The sequence below is a fragment of the Globicephala melas genome, chromosome 6, assembly GCF_963455315.2.
Source record: "Globicephala melas chromosome 6, mGloMel1.2, whole genome shotgun sequence".
NCBI classification, from domain to species: Eukaryota; Metazoa; Chordata; class Mammalia; order Artiodactyla; family Delphinidae; genus Globicephala; species Globicephala melas.
The window spans coordinates 95,166,327-95,188,989 of NC_083319.1; the positions used below are offsets into that span (position 1 = coordinate 95,166,327).

Sequence of the window (22,663 nt, forward strand, 5' to 3'; positions counted from 1 at the left end):
ACCATGAGTCTGTAATAACTTAGAAGAGCATTCTTTGTTAGACTTACAGACATATGTCTTCTAGACTGGATGGAGTTCACACATTTTCCCCGAAAATATTTATTTCATCCATAGTATTAAAAAGGAAAGCAAAGCATTATTTTTTCCACAATACTCTCCCTGTATTTGAATTCTCCCCACTTACATTCTACTCATCTTCTATTCGCAACCACCCTTGTCTGAAATAGATGAAAGGCTGGGACCACTGACAGTGAAGAAAGGCTCACTGATGGGGGTTATGAGCACCTGGCTGCTCAATGAGCATCTACAACAGGAAGCAAGTTAGGCACCACCAAGAAGGGAGAAAAAAAATTCAGTGTAGTCTACTACGTCTATTATAGTAAGCTCTTTATAACACTTAATAGCAATGTTTACAGTCAAAAAAAAAAAAAGAGGACATCTCAGAGATCATTTTAGACATAGCAAATTCACCAATTTAAAAACAGTTTTAAGAAAAAAATAAGCAGTATTTTCATATGAGGATCATCTAAGACAGCAGTTCCCAACCTTTCTGGCACCAGGGACTGGTTTCGTGGAAGACAATTTTTCCACGGACCGGGGATGGGGGGGATGATTTCAGGATGATTCAAGCACATTACATCTATTGTGCAGCTTTATTTCTATTATTATTACATTATAATATACAATGAAGTAATTATACAACTCACCATAATGCAGAATCAGTGGGAGCCCTGAGCCTGTTTTCCTGACACTAGATGGTCCCATCTGGAGATGATGGGAGACAGGGACACCCGAAGTGTGTTGCTTATGCCCAATCTACTCCGTAATCTCTTTTTGGTTGCTGTCACTGCAGAAAACCCTGCTTCACAAAGATATGTTGTTGGAAATGGAAGCAGGGTTTTCAGTGTTTTTGTGGCAATCTCAGGATATTCCGCCTTGACTTTAATCCAGAATGTATGGAGATTTGAAGTTGTCTCAAAAATACTTTTGAGGCCACCCTCATTTGTGACCTCAAGCAGCTGATCCTCTCCTAGCACGCACAAAGTCAATTCACCTGGCTTATTCACAAATGGTTCGCGGATCTATTCCTTCCCAGTTCGGGGGTCTTCTGTGGTTGGGAAGTAATGCTCAAACTCTTGTGAAAGGTGAGATAGGTGATCATGCACTAGCTGGGAGAAAGAAGGCCCTGGCTCAGTCTCTTTCAAAATCTCTGCTAATGTATGAAACATGTCAAAAATCCCAAAGTGCACTCGTTGCCCCCATAATTCCAGTTAGGCTTTGAGTGCAGCCACTTTATCTGCTGACTTGAACACAGTTGTCATTCTCCCCTGAAGTGACAGATTGAGTTTGTTGAGGAGGTTGAATATGTCACACAGGTAAGCAAGTTTTGCGATGCATTCTGTGTCACTGAAATGTGCCGCCAGTGGTGACTGTTTTTCTAAAAGAAATCTCTGGAGCGGCTCTCGTAACTCAGAAACTCTGGCCAGCGATCTACCTTCAGAAAGCCATCTCACTTCTGTGTATAAGAGAAGATGTGTGTGCTCTGCGTCCATCTCCTCACAGAGCTGCATGAACAGACGTGAGTTAAGGGCACGTACTTTAATGTGGTTGATAATTTTAATCACATTCTGCAAAACATTGTTAACTTCAGGTGACATTTTTTGGCTAGCCAGCATTTCTCTGTGGATGACACTGTGCGTAGACTCACATTCAGAAGTGACCTCTTTGACCCGAGCAGTAAAACCAGAAAGCTGTCCAGTCATGGCAGCCACTCCGTCCGTGCATATACCAACACAAAATGACCAATTCAGTTTTCCTGATATGTAATCATTCAAAGACATAGTTCTGCAGCTGTGGTGTTGGTTGGCAACAAAAGTGCACATAACATATCTTCATGCACATCCTCCTGAAAAATATGTCACATAAAAACAAGCATTGTTGCCTTGTTGTCAACATTAGTAGACTTGTCAACCTGGACTGCATACCATGGTGACTCATTAATCCTCTCTAACTATTGTGCTTCAATATCCTCTGCTATTTCATCAATTCATCTAGTTATGGTGCTAGCCAAAAGAGGAACATGTGTCACCTTTTGAAATGCAGCCTCTCCTGAAAGTTCACGACAAATGTCCTCAGCAGCAGGCAGGATCAACTCTTCACCAATAGTAAAGGGCTTCTTAGCTTTACCAATGCAGTTAGCCACTAAGAATGGTGCTCTCAGAGCAGACACATTTGTTGAAGTGGTGGCCTTCAATAATTGCTTCTGTTCTTCGTGTTCACATTTTTTTTTTCCTTTGAAAAATTCCAAAGGCTTGTCTTTTGATGCAGGGTGCTTGGTCTCCATGTGGCGAAGCAGTTTTGAAGGTTTCATGGCTTTGCTGGATAGCCAGTCACCACATATTATACAAAGCGGGCTTGGAGAATGTGAATCACCTGTTGCAATGAACCCATAATTTAAGGACTCTTGGTTATTTTCTTTTAAATGCAGCTTTCTTTTTGTTGGCAGTCTTAGGCTCTTCTGCTGTCTCCTCATTAGGTCTCTCCCCCTTTTCAAAGAAGCTCTCCAGTGACGTTTGTTTTTTACTCATTTTGGCTAGGGTTAGCTTGTGGGCTTACGTGTGACTGAGACAAGTGCGCAATGTGGCAAAGAGGCGCAGATGGAAGTGGTAAATAAAATAATGGGCAGGCCACACACAGACTAAAATAAGTATCAGATTCAACTTCAAGCCTGCCACCAGATACAGCTGAAGTACATCAACTCACTTGCCACTATAAAGCCTGCTACCAGATGCAGCTTAATTGTCACTTGCCACTCACTGATAGGGTTTTGATGTAAGTCTGCAAGCAACTGATTTATTATGGTCTCTGTGCAGTCAAACCTCTCTGTTAATGATAATCTGTATTTGCAGCCACTCCCCAGTACTAGCATCACCGCCTCAGCTCCACCTCAGATCATCAGGCATTAGATTCTCATAAGGAGCGCGCAGCCTAGATCCCTCACATGTGCAGTTCACAGAAGGGTTTGCGCTCCTATGGAATCTAATGCCGTCGTCGCTGAGGCAGTATGCGAGCAATGGGGAGTGGCTGTAAATACAGATGAAGCTTCGCTCGGTTGCCCACTGTTCACCTCCTGCTGTATGGACTGGTTCCTAACAGGCCATGGACCAGTGACGGTTCATGGCCTGGGGGTTGGGGACCCCTGATCTAAGAGAAAGGGGAGGAGAGAAATGAAATTGGAGAAAATATCTGTGGATTAAAAAAATTCTTCTATGCATAGGACAGAAGAGGATTTTCTCCATAAAATTTTCAGAAATAGCTCCTTTAGATACACTTAAAAAAAAATCCTTACTTAAAACAAACTGTTCTGCTATTATTTAAAAAAAAAAAAAAACAGGCTTTACTTGGGGTACTTTAATAGCCATAATGCTAATATAAAACTGAAGCAAAAATTGTGCATGCACCTCTTATTATCTAAATGTATGTGGCCTTATACAAAATTAGATTCATTTTCAATAAAAAATTCAGTACTACATAATTACATGCACTATGAGCTATAAACTTGAAAACTTCATTATATTAAAGGAGCAACTAATATTCCTTCAGACTCACTTAGAAAAAAAGGAAAGAAAACAAAAAGACAGAAAACTATCTTTTATAAACAAATGGAAAATGTTAAAACATTCTGAGTTTTATAACAAATAAATTTGTTAAGGACCCCAGAGCACTTAAGTACACTGTGAAGAAAATGCTAACTTCTAGACCTAATATGACACAGGCAGCTCCCAAGGGAAGATGGAAGGAGCTAAAGCTACCACCCTCATTTCTTAGTATAATCAATTAAGCTTTTTGCATCTAATCAAACCCAACTATACTCTCACACAACAGTATTATCTTCTGGTGGTTTTAATACAAAACATTTCGTATCTGGGACTTGGTAAATATTCAAATTATCAAGTTCATTTTCCTTCTATCCCCTATCTCTGCCACCTACTAATTCCCTTTCCAAAAAACTTACTTAAACATTAAAAACCACTGTATTAGTTTCCTAGGGCTGCTGTAACAAAATTACCAAACTTGGTGGCTTACAACAACCGAAATTTATTCTCTCATAGTTCTGGAGGCCAGAAGTCCAAAATTAAGATGATGGCAGGGTTGGTTCCTCCTGGAGGCTCTGAGGAAGAATCCCCTAGCTTCTGATGGCTGCCAGCAATCCTTTTTCTTCCTTGACTTGCAAATGCATCTCTCCAATCTCTGCTGTCTTTGTCTTCACAAGATCTTCTCTTCGTTTTTTCTCTTTTTTGAATCTTCTCCTCTTCTTATAAAGATACTTGTCATTGAATCTGAGGTTCATTCAGACAATCCAGGATGAAATCATCTCAAGATCCTTAAGTTAATTACATCTGCAAAGACCCCTTTTCCAAATAAGGTCACATTCGTAAGTTCCAGATTGACATATCTCTCAGGGGGCCCACCATTCAACTACAGTCACTATCTTTCTAGGCTCAGTCATATCCTAATTATGAATAAATGCTTACTTCTTTAAAAGAATTTCAGAAACATGTCATATCATCCTTTTTCTAAACCTTGTATTATTTCACATATTTTTATCTGATAATTCTTTTCAATTGGGTCTATTTTCTTATAAATCCTTTTAGGGTTTTCATGAGTCACTGTGAAAAAGATTGGCATGGTAAAACAGGTAGATAGTAAATGCTTTTACCTACAAGAATATTATTTTTGCAGATTACCAAAGTAGAAAACTCAGTGAGTCTTATATATTGATCTGGGTAGTCTTCAGTTTCACTGAATTATGTTTTTATCTCTACCTATACACCTTAACCAGGATAAATATTCTTATAATGATAAGGTTAAACATATACTTTTAACTTAGGAAGTATTCAAACACTGCCTTTAATTTTTACATTATTACTGTTATTTCATTCATAAACTAATGTTATCAACGTGCACATCCTTAGGTGAAGTCAACTTTTTGAAAGAATGACTTCACAGAATGAGAATGTCTCCAAATTCTCTGCATCAGATGAAAGAACAAAAATGTCAGATTTATCTGGTGATGCAGATTTCATTATCAATGGTGGAAAAGTACTTTCTTAAATGAGTCTTCCAACAGAAGCTGCTCACCTTTTTTGTAGTAACAGAAGAAACAACACTTCCTCAGCTCAAAATTCAGGCTACCCACCAACCCTAACCTTTGTCCAGCTGCAGAGAAACACAGTAAGCTGGCACGAAGCCTGGGAAGCCCTGCCCCCTCCCCCACTGGGGTCTGACTGTGTGTATAAAGCTCTCTGAGGACGCACACATTTACATACTGACATAAAAGTTTCAAAATATCGGTGTTATCCTTCAAGAATAATGTGACTGATGCAATAATTTTAAAGTTCAGAAATCTAACAGAAAAGCACAGGACACAGCACAAAAAGAGAGCAACAGGCAACAGGTCTGCAATCTTCACACCTACGGAAGCTAAAGAATGCATTCTGAATAAGGACTCTGCTACAGAAGCAAACAACACAGCATTAGTCTCTTTACCCAAAATGTTGCCTTTTCAGCTAACACCTTTTTGCCTTATGCTCTGTTTTGAGGAACAAATCAAGATGGGCGTGAACAATCCATACCTCCACCAGGAATAATTGCCAACTTTGTTTCAACCAGGCCCATTTTTGCAGAAGAAGCTAAAAAGGAAAGAAGAAAATTAAGTAACATCCACATCATCAAATTCAAATATGATGACCTGAAAAAGTTAGGAAAATAAGCTACAAATATTGTTTACTAATTAAATTTGTGTCACAAATCTTTTTAAAAATCACTTCAGAAGGCATTTAGTTATGGAAATAAGTAAACATTCTAAATGACATATATTAAGAGATTCACACAACATTTTCTGTTAAAAACTGCTTGGCAGAGAATTAATTTTTGATGCAGAAAGACCAGGGTTGTGACTACATAATTTGACCTGATACTGCCAAGTCATGTTTGAAGGCTTAGATCTCATTAATTATTCAGGATGAGGAGAGAGGCTGTGTCTGACAAGTATGAATTCTTTAGCTGCCTGAACAGCCCTCCAGATCAAACAGCTTAATATATCATATCAGATATGGCAACTTTTCAAGACCAAATCTCTAGTTACTTTTGACAAATGGCTTTGCTGTTCTGACAGCTGGACAGGGTTCCTCTTTCCATGTTTGTTTTCACGGCTACTTTAAAACATATTAATTATTTCTTTATTTGCATATCCAAATGTTCTTGGACTACTTCCCATATCCTGATTCCCAGAACTTGCATTCTTTCAAAAATGGATTGCGTGTAACTTGGCTTTTCAGTTTAAAACCCAAAAATCTCAGTCAAGAAAACAGAGATCTAAAATAAAGTGAAATGGGGGAAAAGTACACATGGATTAGCAAATGCAAATTCCAAGAGCCAGTTACCATAAAATTAGTAAAAACATAATTATATTGACTCTACATTTAACAGGCAGCTCCATCAGAAGAGACAGTGGGAACCAGGGGAAGAACCATGACAAATACTTGCTGCCTACCTCGCCCAGTCCTTGATCCCAGAGCCCCTGTATGTCACCCCTATGAGGGACAAGGATACAGACAGCACTGTGACCATACAGAAGATAGTGTTGAGGACAGCACTGGCAGCATGCAGTACGCTGGCAGGATAACAGAAGTGAGAGCCATGACGCCAGACTGCCTGGGTTCAAATCCAGCTCATCACTGATCTGGGTCTTGTTTCTTCACCTGTCTCTGCACTAGCTTCCTCAAGCACCACAGTATGTACCTATCTCACAGGGATGTTAGGCAGATTAAGTGAGCTAATATGTGTCAAGTATTAGCTGAACACCAAGTCAATACTCAGCACATGGTTAGCACTAATTGTTTCCTTCATTATTTTCATAAACACTTCATCCAGTCTTCAGAAAACCATGCAGGAAGAAAGTGTGCCTCAAAGAGATTAAGTTATTACTACTATAGCTAACAATAATTATGTGCTTAGACTAGTCACATGCTGCACACAAACTCATTTAATCTTCACAACAGTAACCGTCATTTCTCCCATTTCAGAGGAGGAAACTGATCTAAAAAGGGCAGGACCTAAGATCCAAATTCAGTCTGTCTGACCCAATTCCTGTTCTCCTTTCCTCCTGCTAAGACTGAACAAGATACTACAAAAGACTGTTTTCTTAACTGGGAATTTTAAATACTTCATTAAGCCCAGGAGGTGATTTTTTCTACATGTTCTATTCAACAACAGGAAAAAAATAAAATATTTGGAACAATCTGAAGAGTAGGCACAAACCTCATTTTTAAAAAGTTATGTTTTTATATAGGATTAATTCTCACCTGCTACTCTTATATCACATGCTAAAGCCAGTTCAAGTCCACCACCTAAAGCGAGTCCATCTATTGCTGCAATGGTTGGCACTGGAAGATTAGCTGAAATAAAAAGAAAGATTTTATGCTCCTTCAGTAAGAGTGTTACCTTACTATGCAATTTATTTTACATTTTTTTCTGTGAATATAATTTTAAACGAAATATCGTCTATAGACTTTTATATCCCTTTTACTTTTAACTAAATAAGCATTTCATTCTTCGTTATTCTAGAAAATGTAATGATTGTATAGGGTTTCATCAGATAAATATGCAGTAATATCTTTAAATCTTACCATATTATTGAAATACATTCATAAACATTTTCTGTTGAATTAAAAGAATCATAGTTCTGATTCTGTATTCTTCAAGCCTGAAGCCTTTTATGAGATGTCTGGTTCACACAAATTTCAAGTTCAAATGACTTAGGTATAATGCAAAATTCATGACCCTTTATAGGTTACCCTGGTACTCAGAACGATAGAGCCTCATTTAAAGAAGTAATACATCTACTCAAACAAGACAGAAGCAGTCCAAGTGGCTGCTGGGCGTCAACCCACTAGTTCTACCATTTGGCAATGAGTATGATGAACAGTAGCTAGAAAGTGATCAGGCTCTATCAAATACCACACACTTCAGATGGAAGAGATACTGAGAACCTGCCCAAAGGCATGACTGGGAAGGGGTCAGCCAATCACAGAACTCAAAGCCAGATTTTCTTTAGTCCAGAAACACTATTATTTTAATGAAACTTCTGTAAATATACAGATTTCATTTTTTACAAGTAGTTCCAAAACTAACTGGTTAATTATTCCGTGAAGCAGAATCCTTTCTATAAATTTTATTTTGACTATGGGAATGTGAAGTAGGCTGAACAAGCTTAACATATGAATAAAATGTGGATATTAAAAAGGTACCATCTCCTAATTTGTTCTCACCACAAAAAAGAAATAATAATTGTGTGACATGATGGAGGTGTTAGCTAATGCTACAGTGGTAATCATATTACAATATGTAAATACATCAAATCAACACATTCACCTTAAACTTACACAAGTTATATGCCAATTATATATCAATTTAAAATAAATAAATATATAAAATAAAAATGAATAAATAAAAATAAAATTTAAAAATACCATCTCTAGAAGTCTCTCTTCCATAGGTATTCTGATATGTGAAATTCCTCAGATAGAGAGCTTTATTCAAATTTGTTGAAGTACACTGAGTTTTCTTCATACATGAAGAAATTTATTAAATTTATTCTAAGAGCAAAGCTGAAATGGCTGAGATAGAGCACATATAGATGCTGCCACCTGAGGCAAAAGCACTACTGATAGAGCAGGGATGAACGGGGCTTGGGAACAGGGCATATTTCACTATTTGCACCTGTCTGAGCATTTTGCGGGGAGGTGGAAGCTTGAAAGGACAGGACAAATTCAAAGGTGCTCCACACAATGTGCTTTACAGCACACTTGGTAAAAAAATGAACAGACAGCTATGTCAGTGTTTACAGTCAGGAAATGAGTTTAATGAAAAAATAAAATCTAGTTATTTTATCTGACAAAAAAGAAAAATTAATAAAGTAATATAATGGCAAATTAATCCAACTGGCTCCCAAGGTCACCTCAAGCCACTACAAGTACAATGGAATTACTGTTACACAGCTCCCAATTCTCCTTCCTTTCTACAAAGCTAGCTATAGAAATTATCATATTTCTAGACTCCTTCAATCTGCTACCTCCCCATTCTCAAGTCTCTCCCATCAAAATTTTTCCCTAGGCCTCACTATGGCCTTGGCTCACCTCCATCTAAGACAAGCATCTAGAGGGAACAGAGTAAACGCATTTCATCACTCCCACTCATCTCCACCTCACAGCTCTAGTCCCACTCATCTCACCGAGACCGTTCTTGCTCCGCTTACCAGTGACACTATGATATTGTCCCATAACCAATGGGCACCAGTCCCTATTAAACTCGTTGCCTCTGAATATCAGAGACATAAATCCTGAACACTCCTCCTCCTTGAATTCCTCTCTTCATTTGCCTTCTGGATTCCTCCCGCTCATTTTTCCTGCCTTTCTTTCTGCCTCTGGTTATATCTCAGCCTTCTTCCTCTCTAAATAGAAGCTCTGCCCAGTAGGTCTCTTTCCTATCCTTAACTTTTCCCATCTGTAATACCAATGATATACAAATCACCACTTCAAACCCAAACTTCTCTCTAAACTGTATCTCTACAGTTACCTGTCTGTTGGACATCTCCACTTAAATACTTTATCATGTTCAAATCAACTTCCTGTCAATCCTTCTTCTAGATTCTATCTCACATTCACCAAGCATCTCCATTCACCAAGTTACTCAAGACAGAAACCCAGAAGTCATTCCAGATGTCCTCTTTTCCAATGATCTTACATCTAATTGTTTTCTAAGTCCTGTCTAACAGGTCACAATTTGGCAAATCTCCCTCCCTTTCATACAGCCAAAGTTCTGGGCCCCCTCATTTTGCACCAGCAGGAGATCTCTAATTGACCTCCTTCACCTGCAATGTGCCCCTTCCAATGCAACTTCCATATTTCTTGCAGGATAATCTTTCTAAAGTGCAAACAGGGTCATGCTCTTCCCCTACTTAAAACAGTACAATGATTTATTCCACATTCAGGGTAAAATTTGTGAAAATTTTAGCATGGCACAGGAGGCACCTGATGAACTAAGTCTGCCCACCTGCCCAACCCCTTCTCCAACCTCACACACCTACTCTGTGTTCCAGCCCCAAATTACTTAAAGCACCTTCAGAAGTCATTTGCATCCAAACCTGTGTACAAGCTGCCCTCTGCCTGGAACGCCTAGCTAGTCCCTAATTATCTTTCAAGGCAATGCTCAAAAGCCCCTTGCTTTACGCTTCCATGGCACTCTGTACACACTTTTCCAGGAGAGCATTCACATTCACCTTCTGAATGGACAGTTCCATTCAGAAGTAAAGATTAACATCACATCAATGCTGGTCAATAACATCCTTCCTACCACTCTGGAACAAACTGCAAGATTTTTCATTGCCTCTTCTAACTCCATTAATTCTGGTATTCTCTCTACTCTTCTTCTTGTTATTAACTTCTTTCATTTAATACTTTAATGGAACAACATGAATATATGCAGCCGTATGGAGCTACAGAAAAGAAAAACTGCAGAGTTCCTAAGATGGAGAGAGCAACAGGAAGAGTGGGGTATTCTCTCCTTGCTGTGTGAAAATGCTGGTCAACAGTGAGTGTCTTCAGCACTCACTAAATATCTGCTGGAAGCTGACGTATCAGAAAACAAATTAACAAAAATGAGTTTAAAGGCTTCCAAAATCAAACCCAAGCCTGAAATATGTGTACCACCAAGTTCCAATTTCTGAAAATTTCAACTCATGGTAAATAGGAGTTATTTCATATTCCTTAGATTTTTTTCCCCTAAAAATAGCAACAAATTGATGTGATATATATGGAAAAGAATTTTTCTTCACATCAAACTGTGCATTGAAAATGTAGACTAAATAGAAGGGTAAAAGGAATAAAATGAATGTAAATTACAAAAGAAACACTCTATCACTTCATAATTTCTAAAGCATAATGGAAAGAACACAGGAAAAATTCCTGGTCAACTGTAATGTTCTTAATACTGCAACACAACGATTGCCTCAAAAAGACATAAAGCTGGGCTTCCCTGGTGGAGCAGTGGTTGAGAGTCCGCCTGCCAATGCAGGGGACACGGGTTCGTGCCCCAGTCCGGGAAGATCCCACATGCCGCGGAGCGGCTGGGCCCGTGAGCCAAGGCCACTGAGCTTGCGTGTCCGGAGCCTGTGCTCCGCAACGGGAAAGGCCACAACAGTGAGAGGCCCACATACCGCAAAAAAAAAAAAAAAAAAAAAAGACATAAAGCTTTGCTCTACATTTTTATTAGTTAATATTCTCAAATAAATATTACACTTAAAAATCACACTTAGCCAATAGAAAGTTAAAAAGCACCATTTTTTCAGAAGTATAAAATGTCACTAAAAGAAAAAAAGTAAAAACACAAATGAAATTAATGTATATATACCCTTTCCCTTCATTGTGAGAAGTCTATAACAAACATTACTTTGACAAAATAAAATGATGGGGGAAGGGGCATGTTCAACAGACAGGTTTCAGGTTCTACATGACTTGAAGTATGAGGATGGAGTTTATATAATGCAGTGGTAGGAACGGAGAAGAAATAAACAAATGCAAACATGCTGACCTGGGAGATGAGGGCACTGGTGGGAAGGGGCTAAAATGAATCATCTCGTGCTAAAGTTTTTCTTAATTCTGAAGTTAAAAAACAATACTTTTCTGCTATATGCTTTACTTTCTGGAAGTAAAGAAAATTATTTTTAAATGTGACAGTTAAGAACTTAAGGTATTTTCTCAAGGAGATAAAAGTTTTTAACATTGCAACTTATATAAAAATAATAAAAATGACAAGAAATGTGGGGTCCTTATATTACAAAGAACACAGAAAATAGGGTATTAATACTCTCAAATCATTAAATAGGTAAACTACTTGGTACTTTTGAATATTAACATAAATTAGCATTCTGTAAAGCTGACTATAAAATTTTTCCTACTAAAAGAATTATTTAAATAGAACTGAATTAGCATTCAATGAGTAATTAAATTTCAATCATTTTATAATATTATAAGTCCTGAAGTTCTATATCATCCTAATTTTTCCCTGAAAGATGTTTTTCTTGTAAACATTTTTCAGGAAAATGTAAGTGACCTCAAAGTACATGCTAGTTTCACAGTTACCTAATATGCTTGTTTTTATACATAGTGTTTCTTCTACTTGGGAGCAGTTAATAATCTTAGAGAAAACTCAATAAAACAAACATCTGAAAGGCAGATTATCAGTTTCAAAGAACCAAGAAATATCAAATTGGCAGTTGTATCAGAGTGAGACTGAATGAAACGGGAACCGCCACGAGCAGTGGCTATTCCCAACAGCAATAGGAAGAAATGATGACTCAATGTGTTATGCAACCAACAGGATTAGATACTATTTTGAGTTTAGCACCAGGAAATGAGCCAGGTATGACAAAGAAGATAATCATCCTTTGAATTCTCCTAAAAATATAATTAAAGCAAACAATTAAAGTGTTGCTATTTTAAGAGAAAATAAATGAGCTACAAGGCAGGCCCTGTCTACTCCAGAGTCTGCAGGACACCCTCTGCGAGCATAACGAGTCAGAGGCCACGAACGTGGGGGAAAGGCAAGTGAGGGGCTCCTTTCAGCTCTGAGATAAATACAGTACATAATGTAGGTTTTCAGATGTTTCTAGAAAAACATAAACAGTGCGATTATTAAGGGACTGCTAGTGTCACTCATGAGTTTTAAATTTGGTTTTGCTTGAAGAATAGTGTTCTTATAGAAAACACAAGAATTAAATATTTCAAAACAAATGCCCATTTAGTAATACCAAAAGTCTGACTTTATTGAAATCATTGAAGGAGAATAGAAATAAAATCAAGGTTAACTGAAAGTTATAATAAATTCCAAATTATCCCTAATTTCAGCTAAAACTTTACCTTCAGGTTAAGCTGCCAACATCAAGTTTCAAAGGAACCACAAAAAAACAAAATAAAACCACTCCTGCCCAAAGCCTGCATGCTGGCTGCATGTTGGCTCTCCGGAGGTCCAGTCTGGGCCACTGAGAAAGGAACAGGCCTGACTAGACGCCAACAAACACACTCTCCTCACCACACCGGGGGCTGGAGGCCCACAAATGGGAGCCACCCTTCCCAGGACTCAAAAAAGTGACCACTGTGCAATCTGAGTAAAGCTGCTTGAATTTTCTAAGCTACCACTTACGCACATGCCTTCCTGTCTTTCTACGTAGCTACCTATGGATCTAGCAAAATAGTAGAAAGTGCTTACTATGTCTGGCCACTCTCCTAAGCACCTCAGAAATATTTAAACCTCCTACCAGCCTTATGACATCAGAACTATTACTGGGTTGAGGAGTTGCTGTTAGTTGCCCAGGATAGCCACAACTAGAGCACAGGTGGTCTGGCTCCAGGCTCTCCCCTGTACCCATTATTGTCTATCACCAGTTCTTACAGCCCAGACCCAGAGTCCCTGAGGAAGGACTCAGCATTGTTAGCCATCCTTTCCAAAGGATGTGCAGCCATGTACCTGAGGAAAGGGAAATGCTGAGACTCCTAAGAAACTCCGACAAGCACATTGGTTCTATGCTCTTCTAACTCTTGGAAACCTAGAGCAACACCACAGTTCAGTGGATCCAATTGGGGAAACCTCAGGAGCCAGATGCAAGGCACCAGTCAGTTGACTGTAACAGAGTTCTGACTCGAGTTTTCCCTGGGAACCCCCAACCCAGACTGTCCCTAGTATATGACTATATAGGTTATTAAAGTAGGAAGAGCCAACACCTGAGCATCCCCTTCCTACCAAAATTCCAAATCAAATAAAGCCTCCCTAGGGGAAATGCAGAGAGGGGATGCTGCTGAGGTTAAATCCCCACATGCTCCCACTCAACAGCCTTGTCTGGGAGATTATAATAAGTGTAACTGAGTAATGACTTCCACTGTCAACTGCTACTTCAGATAGAATAGAGCCCCTGGCACTTCAAATGCTGCTTGACAGGGCAAATGTAGTTATTTTGTTGCTAATAAAAGTATAACACTGGAAGTAGTTTACTTTTTGACCTGTAGGAAAAAAACAGCTTTACTGCCTTGCTTCATTAACTCTCAGGGTCTATATCCTTGCCCTTCAAAGTGGGGTTGTGGACCAGCAGCATTAGCATCTCATGGAAGCTTGTTAAAAATGTAGAATTCCAGGTCTCACCCAGACCTACTAAAACAAGGATTTGCATTTCAAAGAAGATTCCCAGGCAAAGCTCTGAACACCTCCTCTAATCCCCAGAGAAACTGACAATCTCATCAATCCACAAAACTGACAGAAAGAAGCAGTAAGGGCCTTAATTCTTTGGGGAACAGTAGTAAAGGTAAAGATGGTCAAGATTTACATACAAATATGTGTAGCAGCTTTATGTGTAACTGCCCCAAACTGGACACAACCCAAATGTCAGCATGTGTTACATCCATACAAGGGAACAATACTCAGCAATAAAAATGAACCAACTACTGATCCATGATAAACATGGATGAATCTCAAAAAAGTGTATGCTGACTAAAAGACAACATACAAAATTAATGCATACCATTTATAAAAAATTCTCAAAAGTGAAAACTAGTCTCTAGTGTTACGAAGCAGTTCAGTAGTTTTCTGGGGACAGGTGCAGGGCAGGGAGGTGAAGAAGAAAAGGATTACCAAGGGCCATAAGGAAACTTCTGGGGGTGATGGATATGTTTACCATCTTGATTATGGTTATGTTTTCACAGGTCGCAGTTACCACACTGTACACTTCAAAGTTGCAATTTATTACATGTCAATTATACTTCAATAAACCTGTTTTTAAAAAGCATATGACTTGATTAATATAAAAATGATAAACAAAAGAAAGTACACTAGTTCCCTGATCTTTTATAAACAATAGAGATATAATTTAAAATTGATAAATCAAGTAATACAGGTATGATTCAATTTAGAATTATAAAGAAAACAGTAAGAAAATATGATGGGATAAGAGAAAGGTTGGAGGAAAGAATTTAAAACTGGAAATATGCCAATTCCATCACTGCTCATAGTAAGAAGTCAACAGAACTTTCTAAAGGAACAGAGGACCAAGTACACTACATAAAGTTCTAATAATAAAGATAACCAGGTGACACAAAAATACAACCCTTTCCCATTACTAGAATAAACCTATACACAGAACCATGAAAACACACAGCATATTTAAGATTATTTTTTTAAATGTAAAATCACCAAAATCAGAAGGCATGGAAATCGTAATGACAGACCTAACACCAAACATATCAATACAGTTAAGAAGCTATAACCATCAAGTAAGAAAACGACTCCAACTGGATCACAAAACGAAACCCAGCTAACAAGCAGAACAACAGAGAAACATCTAAAACAAAACAGAAAATAATATTTTAAAAATATGAAAGATGTCAAATACACAGTCAAATACAAAGAAAACATCTCATAACCTTAATAAATAAGGGCAACACTGGGGTAAAAATTAAATAAACAAACAAAAAAGGTACTTATTAAGGCTTAATAAAGCAAAAATCCACAATAAGGATCTAGCAGTGATAAAATACCTATACACCAAATAACACAGGATGCACAAAGCAAAAACACAATAAATTCAAAACAGTACAAATGTCACAGCCATTCTCTGACCAATATGCAATAAGTAAACTAGAAAATAACAACAAAACTACTAGCTAATTATAGACAAACACATATGGGTGGCCTGGAGGCACACTTTCTTCCCCATTTTAGTAACCTAGCAGACAGTTGGCTCAATGTGTGAGGATCAGTTTAGCAGGAGTGCAGGCTCCAGCCACCTGTCTCCAGAGGTACTTTCTAACAAAGCCACTCACTTTCCCAACTGGAAAGTGTCCAGTGTACATGGTCATACAGATGTTCTCCTCTCCCCTGACATACTAAATATATACAGCATTAGAGAGGTGGGTTCTACTCTCCTATAACTTTTGCCCGAAAATTTCTTCTACCCTAACAAATTATTTTTTATCTAATTGGCTAATTCAAAAATGAATAAATGGGCATATTCTTGGCTCAACTATTCCCTGCTTCTTCCTTCTTTTGGAAATGCACCTGGCCTCCAAGAACACAGGTTCTCCTTGATGCCTACGTGAAAAGTGCCCTGTGAGTTATGCGACGCTGCATCTGGGCCAACTGCTGTAGGAGGTGGCCAGAGCTTCAGTGTAGCTCTGACTGGGGTAAGCCGGTCCAACGCTGGCGATCCAAATGAGCAAATCTCATCAACAGATCTAAAGCCACAACCTTCAACTGAACGGTAATAAAGTAATAAAGATCATATCAGTAATAAAGATAACATTTTGCCTTTTTTGCTACTTTTTATTTTATTTTTCAATTTATTCCAAACCTCAGAGAGAAGGATGATTTCTATTTATTAAGGCTCCCTCAGATACCCTAGTAATATGTATAATGATATTTTCTGCATTGTTGTTTATAATAGTAAAAAACTAAAAACTACCTATAAGCCCATCAATAAAGGAATAATTATATACATTATGGTATATCCATAGCAAACAATACTAGGAAGTCATTTTTTAAATTGCAGTGATAAAAATCCACATTGGCGAAAACTAGATTCTAAACTATTCCCAGAAATAATTTTTCAAATACAGTGTCTATCACACAGCCAAAGAATAACCAAGGAAACAAGATACAGTAAGAACCAGTAGAAAAAAACAATTAAGAAGAAAAATATCCATGTAAAATTGAGATCCAAAGTCATCAAACACTGATTGTCAAAGACATAAAGCCAAGCAGGAAACTGTAAACTATAAAAAGTGACAAAACAGATTTTTTAAAGAACGAAAACAAAATGAAATAAAATAACTCAATGTTTATAACAAATCAGGTGCAGCTTACAAGAAAACTAGTGAGCTGGTAGATGGGTGACAAGAAACTATTCACAGACAGGTAAGGAAAAACAAATATGGAAAAGACAGAGATAAAGGATAAAGTAAGAAGGTCTAATATATGTCTAATTGGAAGAAGATAAGTGAAATAAAGATCCACCTGAATGAGTTTAAAATAAAGCAGTGGTTTATATCTACTAATCCCAAACTCCCAATTTATCCCTCCCCCACCCCCTTTCCCCTTTGGTAACCATAAGTTTGTTTTCTATGTCCGTAAGAATAAGAATACACACACACACACACATACACACACACACACACATATGTGTATATATTAATATATAACTGAATCACTTTGCTGTACACCAAAAACTAACACATTGTAAATCAACTATACTTCAATTAAAAAAATAAATAAACTAAAATAAAGTAGCAAATTAAACCTGAATAAAAAAGAAAGGAATTAATAAAAACCAGAATAGGGATTAATAAAACAGAAACAATAGAGAACAAAGCCCAATACAGATTTTTTTTAATGTATAATGAAACTGAAAAGCGTCTGGAGAGACTGATCAAAGAAAAAGAGAAGACATGAATTACCAATATCAGGAATGAAAAGGGGACATCATTGTTGGTTCTTCTGATATTTAACAGATAAAAGAATATTATGGATGACTTTAAACCAATGCATTTGACAATCTAAATGAAATGGATAAATTCCTAGAAAACTAAAAATTTCCAAAAATAAAATTAAAAAACCTGTTTATGTGGTTCTTTTCATATATACATATATGTTTGTACATAATCAATGTACATTATCAATGTATATAAATATACATTATCAATGTATATAAATATATATTCAAGTAAAAGCCAGGAAAAGGCCCCAAAATATACATATTAAATTAGCATATTAGCAGTAATTACTTATGTGGAGAGAAAGGGAATGAGGGAAAGCTGCTGAAAAGGGTTTTAAATTTTTACATTAAACACATACTTAGATATTGCCTGTGGAATTAAAAGCTAACAACCATGAAAAAGACATAAAAAATTTTTTTAATGATTTTTTCGGGGGAGCTTGTCAAATTCTAGAATATTCTAGGTAATATTTTAGAGTAAGTGACAGAGCTTGGTTGAGAAGCCCATTACTCCTGCTATAGTTAGGAAAACATTGTAATTTTCACAAAATTACAGTTATAATGTAATTAACACCCAATGAAAGTCAGCAAAGGCAATAAAATTCCAAAAAGAGAAGAAAAACCATCAGTTGCAAACTGTGATGTGTAACTACTCTATTCTAGATTACAAATCAATAAATAGGGGATGTTAACAACTCATAAGGGAAAACAACTGATTCCTAGATACCTGTGTCAGTTTTCCGTCATTCTTGGCAAGAGGATAAAGGAAACTAAAATTGAGATCTGTAAGTTACTACTTGGAAAACTAATAAAGGTAGCTAACTAGAGTGTTTCATTAATCAATCTTTCACATACTATAATTCAGTACTTCCAATTTCTAATTTGTAATAACATCAAATGGGGGGGGAGAGTAAAATACAAACTGGATTGCATCCAATCTAACTAAATTAATTACTGATTTTTAAACAGCTCAACCCGCTGACCAACAAACAATTCTGCAAACTTCGAAAATGTTCTTTACTAATCAATTCTTAACACACTACATATAAAATAAAAATCAAATAATCATTTAGGCAATAGCAAAGAAAATATAACAAGTGCATAATCTCTCAAACTGTATTATAACAGTCACTGTGGTAACAATTAAGTATTTTCAGAATCAGCTTTATTTCAGATAAAGTAAAACAAAAAAGAAATCTGAAAAAGCTTTGAATTCTATAATTGTGAAAACTTAAACTGCAGGAAAAAGAAAAATAAAAGAAACCCTCTGGATTTTTCGTGAACAAGTATCAGATGCCTCTAAATCAAATGGAAAGCTTAAAACGGATATACCTAGAATTTATGAAAGCTCTTTTGTATTCATTACTCAAGAATCTCTAAATCCTGGGAATTCCCTGGTGGTGCAGTAGCTAAGACTCTGCACTCCCAATGCATGGGGCCAGGGTTCGATTCCTGGCCAGGGAGCTGCATCCCACATGCATGCTGCAACTAAGAGTTCACATGCCGCAGCTGAGGAGCCCGCCTGCCGCAACTAAGACCTGACACAACTAAATAAATAAATATTTTTTTAAAAAGATCCATTTGCTTTAAAAAAGAATCTCTAAATCCTAAAATGGGATACTAGAAAGAGTTTTAGGTGGATTTATAGCTTTACAAGCACATTTCTTAGCTTAATGTTTTATGTAATTAAAAAGAATATAATGACTAAATGTATGAAGTGACAAATACAACACTTTAAACTTTGGCAAAAAATTATTCATACTTAATTCATATTCAAAAACTCTGAATTTACACCAGAGATTATTATTAAACCATGATAAATTAGCATCAGAGACTAATATTAAGCCACGATAAATCAGACATTATGTTTCACAGAAAGGTGTGTATATATATATATATATATATATAAATTTATATATATATATGTTTTTTTGTGGGTTTTTTTGAGGAAAACTTTTCCAAATACTCTCATTTGTAGTTTACTTACAAGAAATCAAATTATGGGAAGTATTGTCCATAACCAGGATAAGTTTCAGATAACTAGTTTTTTCTAAACGGATTTACAACCAAAAAGTCCAGCAAGTCAAATTAGGATGCCTCCCAAAATTGCTTTGGGAGCTTTGCTAAGGCGATGGAGCTTTTTCATCGTTTGCCAGCAAATAAGCAGCTGCCCATAGTAGCCTCAACACTTGTTTCCAAAAGGGTACATGGTGAAAGTCACCAGTAACGACCATGTTGCAAAATCCAAGTCAACTCTTTAGCATTCACCTTACCTGACCGATCAGCAGCTTCTGATCAATCAGTCTTCATGAAAGACCTTCTTCGGTTGGGTTTTCAGAATACTGTTTTCTTCCTACCTCCCTACCCTGGCTGATCCTTCTCAGTCTCCTTCATGGTTCTTCTTTTTCATCCCAGACTTGACACATTATAATGTCTCAGGTTTGGCAGACTTCTTTCCTCTCTACAGTAACTTTCTAGGTGCCTCACCCATTATCAAGTCTTCACATAGCACCGACATTCTGATGACTCCAAAATTCACAACTCAAGCCTGGACTACTTTCCTAAACTCCAAACTCCTATCTTGTTGCCTCCTTGACATCTGCACTTGGTAAGCATCAACTAACTTCACATTTCAAACTTGAACTCCTAAGCTACACCTCCAACTCTAAACCAGCAAATTGGCACTATCCTAATTTACGAATCACAATAACTAATCAAACTGCTCCATCCATGTTCCTTCTATCATCCTCAGTCACATCCTGGAAACAACATGAACTGGGATGGAAGAGGCAGAATCAAACTCAGGCCAGTACAGGCATAATTCTTTGAATTTTAGGTACAGGCAGACAGAAAGGTATTCCATGAGAGAATCCAATCTGAAGATGAGAGGAAAGCAGTACAGCTTGGGTCACCTGTCTACACCAATGGGATCCCAGTCAATTTACTCTTTCAACTGGGGATCTACCATGCCAGTTATTATGCTAGATACTAGGTACAGGTGGAGGAAAAAACCCACTATGTTCTCACAACAGAGAGGAGTTAGGAAAAGTACCATACAGTAGAGAGAGGACTAGAATCCACATCTTCTGCCTCTACATCAAGAGATTTACAAATGGAATGCCTTAATAAACATATATCAAAACAATTCATAGAAACTCACTAGATTTTAGGAACGTACAAAATTTAACTTTTCTACAACAAAATAAGCATCTATGGCAATGTCTCTGAGAAATGTTATGCTGATCTGATATTCTTACAGAAGAAAAACTTTATATTATGAAATAGAATGTAACTTCTAGCTTAAGATAAAGATGACAGAAAGAAAGATAGATCATGTAGTTACCAAAACATTAAAGAATACTCTCTTGTACAAAGCTAGCTAGGCTGGGACAGGCAAAGAGTTTGATTCCAATAACAAACCCCTGCAGAAAGGCAGCAAAGATAAAAGTCTGACAGAAGAGTGTTTCCACTATATTGTGGTGGGTTTTTCTTTATTTTTTAATTATGAGTGACTTGTTTTGTATTGCTTCGAGGCTTTCAATTCTAAAATTCAAGTGAAGTGTGTCTCAATTCTAAAATTCAAAATCATGCCAACAAAAGTAAAATAAATGAGAAGCACTACTTGAGATGAGGTTTATCCCATAAAATTTACATAAGATTTTTCATACAAAATTTTTCTCTTCTGTTGTACAAAAATATTTTCTATGTATTTGACACAGAGAGACAGTTTTTTCTGATAGAAAAATGCATAAGAACAGGAGATTTTTCAATCACATGAAGAAAAGCTAATCAGAGAATTTGAAAACTTTCAAAATTAAATTATTTCCTTTTATAAAACATTACAGTATAACAAAATCTTAAGAAAAAAAGATGTTTGTTAGATAGATGAATTTTGTGATCCAGCCTTTTAACATAATTACCTGTATTTCAATGCAAATTCAGCTCTGTATTTACATAGCTAAATAAAAGCTTTTGCAATTTTATTTCATCAGAAAAAAAAGGAAAAGGAAGCCAGAAATGCCTAACATTTTAAAGAATTACTGTGGAAGATTATTTACAAAAATATCATCCACATCACACTAGACTCTACAACTTAAAATTCTGGTGAAAACCTATTTTAAATATTTATTTTTTATTAGATAGCAACTCCTTAAGGCCTCAACTTGAGAGAACTGGGTCTGCCCCCTCAGAGTTTCTACTTCACAAAGAATTCTAAAAATGTTTTCCAGCTCTTCATGAAATACCATCTAATTACAGAAAGACTAGTCAAAAGTAGATAAACACCTCTGCTCTAGAACAGCATATTCTATACTGCTAATTTGCACAATGGAGGTCCCAGTAGTGAGGTACCCACATCATGCACCCGGAGGAGGGATGGTAAGTTCAGGAACAACAGCCGTTATTAGATTGGGATCATCTCATGTTTGTGCAACCATGCTGACTTGTTCATGCCTAATATTTCAAAATAGTCAGTTAACTGCTTTCAACCTACACATCCCCTACCTGAAGGGGGGCAGTGAGGACTTCTAACAATGAGAATTTGTTTAGAATAAAACATCTCAAAAAAGAGCCATAAGAGGTTTTTGGGGGTTTTTTTCCTTTGAAAAGAGCAAAAGACCTAAATTTTGTTCTAGGATTTTGGAGTTACTTTTTAAGAAGACGCTTTCCAAGAAGCTAGGAAAGGTAAAGTAAGGAATTTAGTGACTCAAAACACAGAACTTCTTTCTGACCTCTATTTTAATAAAATAGCTTTCAAATGAGTCTAGTACCTCTAAGTTCCTTATAGACTCTCTTTTATTAAAAACAAGCACAGCATAATAGTCACTATGGCCAAGAATAAAGTTCATTCACCCTTCAGACCACAGAGAAAGATACTCTAAATGTGGAAAATGACAATATAATGAAACAAAAGGGGAAAGTGGTATCAAACAGGTAGGATATATTCTGATTTGTACTATTACTGATACTGCTACAATGACCAATTTCAAGATATGTATGGTTGTTGAAAACCAGCTCACAAAATTCCTGAAAATTTAACAATCCTCGAGTCCATATGAACAGGCGCCA

At 36.9% G+C, this 22,663-nt stretch overlaps 1 protein-coding gene across 4 annotated transcripts in view; it reads right to left on the reverse strand.

Moving 5' to 3' along the window:
- Positions 1 to 22,663, reverse strand: part of AUH (AU RNA binding methylglutaconyl-CoA hydratase) — a 163,885-nt gene that overhangs the window by 71,041 nt on the left and 70,181 nt on the right. For all 4 annotated transcript variants that reach the window (XM_030832538.3, XM_070045808.1, XM_060301219.2 and 1 more), the window contains 2 exons: positions 7,368 to 7,460; positions 5,637 to 5,693 (listed from right to left, as the gene is read on the reverse strand). In XM_030832538.3, coding sequence (XP_030688398.2) covers positions 5,637 to 5,693; positions 7,368 to 7,460 — 150 coding nt within the window. The remainder of the gene's footprint in view (positions 1 to 5,636; positions 5,694 to 7,367; positions 7,461 to 22,663) is intronic.